The sequence below is a fragment of the Egretta garzetta genome, unplaced genomic scaffold (assembly GCF_000687185.1).
Source record: "Egretta garzetta isolate BGI_Z169 unplaced genomic scaffold, ASM68718v1 scaffold372, whole genome shotgun sequence".
NCBI lineage: Eukaryota > Metazoa > Chordata > Aves > Pelecaniformes > Ardeidae > Egretta > Egretta garzetta.
In genome coordinates, this window is record NW_009258889.1 from 877,377 (window position 1) to 884,554 (window position 7,178).

At 59.1% G+C, this 7,178-nt stretch overlaps 1 protein-coding gene across 1 annotated transcript in view; it reads left to right on the plus strand.

Moving 5' to 3' along the window:
• Nucleotides 1-7,178, plus strand: part of LOC118451634 (H(+)/Cl(-) exchange transporter 7-like) — a 22,568-nt gene that overhangs the window by 15,223 nt on the left and 167 nt on the right. Inside the window, exons 11-24 of the mRNA XM_035889692.1 lie at nt 313-396; nt 567-660; nt 1,074-1,138; nt 1,609-1,725; nt 2,072-2,126; nt 2,682-2,742; nt 3,545-3,683; nt 3,931-4,024; nt 5,379-5,548; nt 5,888-5,939; nt 6,247-6,374; nt 6,552-6,637; nt 6,901-7,033; nt 7,157-7,172. Coding sequence (XP_035745585.1) covers nt 313-396; nt 567-660; nt 1,074-1,138; nt 1,609-1,725; nt 2,072-2,126; nt 2,682-2,742; nt 3,545-3,683; nt 3,931-4,024; nt 5,379-5,548; nt 5,888-5,939; nt 6,247-6,374; nt 6,552-6,637; nt 6,901-7,033; nt 7,157-7,172 — 1,294 coding nt within the window. The remainder of the gene's footprint in view (nt 1-312; nt 397-566; nt 661-1,073; nt 1,139-1,608; nt 1,726-2,071; nt 2,127-2,681; nt 2,743-3,544; nt 3,684-3,930; nt 4,025-5,378; nt 5,549-5,887; nt 5,940-6,246; nt 6,375-6,551; nt 6,638-6,900; nt 7,034-7,156; nt 7,173-7,178) is intronic.

Sequence of the window (7,178 nt, forward strand, 5' to 3'; positions counted from 1 at the left end):
TGGTTGTCCCTGCAAATGTTAGATGGGGGTGGCCTGAGTGCCCTGTTGGGACCTTTCTAGCTTGCTGGGATCAAAGGCAGGCAAGGGATGACCCTGTCCCCTTGGCTGGAGGGAGTGCTGGTGGGAACAGGAGGTGGCCACAGGAGCCACTTGCTAGACTCAGGGGGAAAAATGGCCAGGTCTGTATTTTCCACAGGGAAATCCTCCCAGCCAGCTTCTTCAGGGCTGCGACCTGGTGAGCAGCATTCAGCTGCCCCTGACTGTCCCTGGAGTTCTTCCTTCCCTGATCTGACTCTGCTCTCCTGCCTGTAGGAAGGACCCATGATTCACTCTGGAGCGGTGATCGCTGCCGGGATCTCCCAGGGAAGATCCACATCTTTAAAGCGAGACTTCAAGGTTGGTGTTGAGGGCCAAGGGGCTGTGCTGCAGGTGCCCCTCCTGCGCCCAAACCGGGCTGTTCCTCGGGGTCATGCTGGTGGGTTGGGGTCATATGAGGCATACCCTGTGTCTCCCCTAAACTCACGCCTGTGGCCAGCCCTAAACCTGCCTTCGCTTTGGTGTTTCAGATCTTCGAGTACTTCCGCAGAGACACGGAAAAGAGGGACTTTGTCTCGGCTGGAGCTGCTGCTGGCGTCTCGGCTGCGTTTGGTGCCCCCGTGGGTATGTGTCTGGGCTCTCTGATGCTAGGCGGTGCCTGCATATGGATCTCATCAGGAGGTTGCTCCCATTTGCTTGGAGGCAGCTGCCAGGATCTGCCTAGTGCCCAGCTCCACTCCAAGCTGTCCTGCCGTGCCACATGGATCTTGAGAAGAGAGGGTGGGGGGGTTCATCTGTCTCGGATCCCAAATGTTGCCTCCTTGGGATGGAGGAGGGCGGTGGAGGGTGATCTTCACTGTGATCAGGACATCACTGATGGCTTGGTGGGCTTGCTGGTCCCTTTGCTGGAGCCTGTGAGGTCTGGGGCAGTGTGGGGCGCATGGGCTGGGATGAATTTGGGTGCCTCGTCTGGTGCTGTGAGCCAAGGGTCTGTGGCACGCGCCCCTTGTGAAGGTGTTTGTGTCTTGCATTTGCAGGGGGTGTCCTCTTCAGCTTGGAGGAAGGGGCTTCCTTCTGGAACCAGTTCCTGACGTGGAGAATCGTAAGTGCTGGAAAGCAGGAGCAGGAAATCGAGGGCTGCTGGCTCCAGCGTGAGGCATTGCCTTTTCCCGATGCCCTGCAGCCCCAGGCCTCCAGCCATCCCTGCCCCAGCTGGGCAGCTGTGTGTAACGCATCCCAGGGAATGGCACCCCAGCCCCCTTCTGTGCCCTGGTCCTTGGGGGCTGAATTTGGACCTGGCTGAGCTCCATCTTGCTGCCAGCTCCTTTCCAAGGGAGCTGCTTTGGGCTTTGCCCTGCTACGGGCAACAGAGAGGCAAAAGGAGTGAGAGCCCTTCGTTGGTGCAAGCTGCCCAGGGTGCTGCCACGGGCAAAATGGCCTCTTGTCCCCACCGCACTGTGGGTGGCCCCCCAGGGCCTCAGGGGGATGGTTTGGGGTGGTGGGGGGGGGCATGTGGTGAGGGAGCAGGGCTGGAGGCATCTGGAAGTGACTCTGAGCTGCATCTCCTTCCAGTTCTTTGCCTCCATGATCTCTACATTCACGCTGAACTCTGTCCTGAGCGTTTACCACGGCAACGCTTGGGATCTCTCCAGCCCTGGGCTCATCAACTTTGGCAGGTTTGATAATGAGGTATGGCGCAGATATTCCCCATGTAGGGCTCTGTTGGGGGGGAGGTTAGAAGCAGCCCACAGCAGCTTGGGACCACCAGTCTGTCTTAAAACATCACTCAGGGGCTGAGGTAAGCTCTGCTCTAGCAGGCTGCAGGGTCTGGCCAGATTCTAGCTCCACCAGCCCCAGCAGAAGGCTTTTCTGCAGCCACTGCTGGGTCTGGGGGCTGCAGGGTGTCCAGGGGAGACTTTGGGGCAGCTCTGGGAACCGCTCACTGGCGCAGGCTTGTGCGATCCCAGCAGACAGTGACTGCCTGCAGGGCTCAGATGGGCAGGACATCTGAAAACCATTTCTTTCTTGCTTACAGAAAATGGGATACACAATCCAGGAAATTCCTATCTTCATCTTTATGGGAGTGGTTGGTAAGAGAGGGCTGCTCTTTCCATTTGATCGGTCTGAATAATTTCCTCTGTTCTCTGGCTGGGTCTGAAAAGCTTTGGGATCCAGTTTCCTGGGGAGAATGGGAAATCCATTAAACTCTGGAGCAGAGGCTGCTTGTGGGGCTTACATGGGGGTGAGAGCCAGATCCTGGCTCAGCCCTTACCCTTGTAGCAAAGGTGAGACCCTTTATTCCACGTACTCCAAAGGCATCGAGAGGGGTCAGTGCATTGCAGTCGTGGGTGACTCCTTGCTTTCAAACGAGCTGCCCTTGTTCCCACAGGGCTGGGCTATCCCTCGCCTGTCTCGTGCCAGCGGGGTGATGCTGGCCCCCAGCCACCCCACTGCTGGTGCCGGGCTCCTCTTGGTGTCAGGTCCTGGCTGCCTCTGCAGGGACAGCGTCCATGTGTCCTGGGGCTGCTGGTCACACTGGATGGGTTGTTGATGTCTCCCCAAGCTTTACGGGTTCCTTGTGTCCTGGGCAGTTGTAGGAGAGCCTGGGACCTGTGTGCTGAGCTTTTTGTCTTTTGGATTCGCAGGTGGGATCCTCGGGGCCCTGTTCAATGCCCTCAATTACTGGTTAACGATGTTCCGGATTAGGTAAGAGCTCGTGGGTAACTAAGGTGACTGACATGGGTTGGCTGGCGCCTTCTTTGCTCCCTTGCAGTGGCGTTCCCAGCCAGAGCAAGGCTGTAATCTCATGCTTAATGTGAGCCACAGCAGCCCCTGGAAGGTGGGAGGCAAAGACACCATGTGCCTCTCGCTGCCTGTGGTTGAGGCTGTGACCCACGGCATCCCACCATTGCTCTGCTAAGTATTTCCCTTCAGTGACTTGAAGGCCCAAAGAAGGGCAAACACTGTGCAGACCTGACTGTTCTGTGCTTCTGACAGTAACGAGAGACTGGAGAGAGCTGCTAAAGCCATCAGAGCCCAGTCTGGCACAGGCAATGCTTGTCACCAGCTTTTCAAACACCAGGACCGGCCTCGTGGCCTCAGGGAGGGATGACCTGTGGCAGTGGAGCAGTGAGGGACCTGCAGTAGCTTTGAGTGCATCGCTCCTCTTAGACCTTCAGGGGCTGCAGCTTTCTGGGCTTGGCTCTGCATTGTCCCGCCCAGCCAGATTGTGCCGACCTTTCCATGGGAGCTGTGCCCAGCTCCGTGCAGGGGGAGGCAGGCAGGTATGCTGGAGCTGGCTGGGCAAAGCTGCTCTTGCCACTGGCCTTCTACCCCAGGTCCCCACAACAGCTTTGCCAGGGGACAGAAGAGCGCAGGACAGCCTGGCAAGGTCTGGGAAAGAAGCAGAGCCATATGCCCAATGTGGCGTGCCAAGCCAGGCTGCGGGTGATCCTTGATCCTGTCCACACCTCTGGGTGCCACCCTCACTTCTCTGCTCCCTTCACAGGTACATCCACCGGCCCTGCCTCCAGGTGGTTGAGGCCATGCTGGTGGCAGCAGTGACAGCAACTGTGGGGTTTGTCATGATTTACTGCTCAAGAGACTGCCAGCCCATCCAGGGGAGCACGGTGGCGTATCCCCTGCAGGTAGGAAATGGTGGAGAACTGAGGGCTGAATAGGGAGATGAGACCCTGCTGAGTTTCTTGGCACTGGACCTCACAGTGAATGCCCTCTGCCACGGGGCAGAGCTGAAGACCCAAGTGTGGTGTTGATGTGCTTGCTGCACAGAGCTGCCTCCTCGCCAGCACATGTTCCCCTGAGCCTGGCAGCCTTCTCCTGCCGCAGGGCAGCCCGGATCCAGCACTTCTAACTCTCTCTTTTCTTCCCCTTCAGCTTTTCTGCGCTGATGGAGAGTACAACTCCATGGCCACTGCTTTCTTCAACACACCTGAGAAGAGCGTTGTCAACCTCTTCCATGACCCTCCAGGTTTGTGCAGTCGGCAAGTGGGTCCTTGAACATGAGCAGAGCGGGGCTGGGCTTGTGCTAGGTGGCTGACCTGTTACCTGGCTGTTTGTGGGACGAGGCAGGGGATGATCTGCACGGCTCCATGAGGGCACGATGGGGTCCAGCAAAGCCCTGTGCCCATTCCTTTCCTGCGGTGGTGGAAGGAGGAGGGATGGATGTTGCACCTCGTGGCACCTACGAGCTCAGGCAAAGGGCTATGGTCTCAGGAGCCAGTGGATGAGGACCTGGTTTTGTTCATGCATGTTTGCAAGCTGTCGCTTTTGAGTTGCGCGGGAGCACGTCTGACCCTCGCTGGCTGTCTGAAGTCCGTCCTGGAAATGTCCCTGGCTGCTTTCTTAATTAGCAGGGCCTTTTGCCCCAGAATGACTTCATTTTCTGGGCAGGTTGCGGAGGTGGATCTTGGGGTTTGGATTTGCTTGAGAAATGCAATTTGGTTCCCAGGTTCCAGCTCCTATTTCCCTTGGACCTAGTGTAATGACAGTGCCCTCTGCCTGCTCATCTGAGTTTCGTGCCCAGCTGTATTTGGGCAGGGAGCAGACAGCTCTGAATTTTTAGACCCTCAGCCCAGAGAGTGCAGCTTGGCCCCCTGAAGCCAAGCGATGACCATCCCATGTCTCGGGATTGCTCCCTGCAGTGCTGGGTCCTCCCTGGCCCAGGGCTTTGGTCCATTGACCTCTCTGTGAAGGAGAGGTTGCAGAGTACTCATTTAAACTAGACTGAGCTGCTCAGCAATCCTAAAATAGCAGTAGGCTGAGTCCTGGGGACAGCAGGGTCTCGCTGTGATGGCACAGCCTGCACCGTGGGGCAGCTTGGGACTGGCCAGGGGAGCTGTGGGGGTGGGAGGGGGTTTTGCAGGACCTACTCTGCTGAGTTGATCCCGAAGCCGGCGGTAGGACCACTGCCAGCTCACCAGCACCTCTGTCCTCCCAACCTCGCCCTCCAGCACTGGCGGTCCCTCAGGGCTTTGGATTTCGTCATGCTGCCCTGCAGGAGACTGGGAACCGCAGGGCTGGGAGGGGATGGGTCATCATGGGTTGCGAGATGGAGGAAAGGCACGTGCTAGACTCGGTGGGATGGGAGGGTTTGGAATGGCACCGGCTGGCTGGCGGGGCCCTTGAGGGGGCAGAAACAACCTAAAGACCCAGTTTGAAAGGCTTGCGCTGCCAGGGAGGAAGGTGCACCCGATGAGAGGGGTTTTCACTGCTGGGAGCATGTTTTGGGGTTGCTGCCATCTGTTCTCCCATGGCTGCAGCCCATCACAGTGTCCTCTGGGCTGCGGGACCAGCACTGACTCTCCGTTCTCTCTCCACCTCAGGTTCCTACAACCCCATGACCCTGGGCATGTTCACACTGATGTATTTCTTCCTGGCCTGCTGGACCTATGGCCTCACGGTGTCCGCGGGGGTCTTCATCCCCTCCCTGCTGATCGGCGCTGCCTGGGGGAGGCTCTTCGGCATCTCCCTGTCCTACCTGACCAAAGGCTCGGTGGGTGCTCAGTGGGAAGGAGCGCTGGGTGGGAGGAGACATGGCACCCAGCCCTCCTCCCTCGCTGCTGAGCAAGCAGCAGGCATGGAGCTGGCTAAGAGCCTGGCACAGCAGCCTGGAAAGGTGTGGAGTGGGTTGACTCCCACCTCAGGAAGAGATCGAGTGGGGTCTGGGTTTTCCCATGTCCTGATGGAGCCTTGTTGGTGGCTGGGCTGTGCAGGCGGCCTCAGGTACTCCTCCCCACTTTGGAGGGGGGTTTTGGCGCCAGGGTACTGCTTGTTACCTCTGAATGACCTGGAGCCAGCCCCTGACTCAGCCCCTTCTCTCTCCTGTGCTCAGATCTGGGCTGACCCCGGGAAGTACGCCCTGATGGGAGCTGCCGCACAGCTGGGTGAGTTCCCCACGGCGCAGTCCTGGCCACCTCCTGCTCAAGTTGGGCTGAAGGTGGCATGGGAAAAAGCAGTCCGTGCTTCCCTGGCACAGCTTCTTCTCTAGCTGAAGCCCAGCCTGGCTGTCGGCTTCCCGGTAACCCTGCTGAGGACGGGCAGTTCTGGGGCACCAGGGAGGGCTGGGCTCATCCAGGGCACCCCTGCTTGTGCAGGCAGTCCTGGATCACCATGCAGAGACTGAGGGACCTTGGGTGCTTTGCTATCCCCTTGCCCCTCTAAACCCCCAACCCCCTTGGGTGCCTCTTGCAGGTGGGATAGTGCGGATGACGCTGAGTCTCACGGTCATCATGATGGAGGCGACGGGCAATGTTACCTATGGCTTCCCCATCATGCTAGTGCTGATGACGGCGAAGATTGTGGGAGACTACTTTGTGGAGGTGAGGGCTGGTGTGCTTGCTGGGAGCCCAGGACCTGGTGAGAGGCTGTGGGTTGGGGGCACTGGGGAGCTGCAGGGGGGCCAGGGCAAGTGTGTGGTCCCTCTTGGAGGGGAACTGCTGCCTGGCTGTACCCCTCAGCATCTCACCAGGCTTTTGATGGTTTGGCTGTTGTTGCAGGGGCTCTACGACATGCACATCCAGCTGCAGAGCGTGCCCTTCCTGCACTGGGAGGCCCCGGTGACCTCCCACTCCCTCACGGCCAGGTAGGTGGACTGGGGGATGCTCATCACTCCTGGGGCAGCAGCTTCTGGACCACACTGTTGGCCTGAGCTGGAAATGGAGGTGGTTTCATCCCCAGTGCTGCCAGCCCAGCCCCTTCCACAGTAGGGAGCGAGGCCTGCGGTGCGTTCCCTCCCTGTGTCCCCGGCAGGTTATGGGGATGGAGGAGGTGTGCATTGGGGCAGGGGTGTGGGAATTTGGGGCTTGCTGCTGTGGGGCTGTGTTTCCCACTGAGCCTTCTCCACAGGGAGGTCATGAGCGCTCCTGTCACCTGCCTGCGGAGGATCGAGCGAGTCGGCACGGTTGTGGACATCCTCAGTGACACCTCCTCCAACCACAACGGCTTCCCGGTGGTGGAGAGCAACCCTGATGCCACACAGGTGGGCTGGGCGCCACTTGTGAGGGGATGCAGCTGGGGTTGGCCACGTGAGGGCTGGCTGTGGCATGGGACCCTCGCCCTTGCAGCCCCCCAGCCCCATCTCACGTGTGGTGCTCTGTCACAGGTGGCAGGGCTGTGGGGCTTGA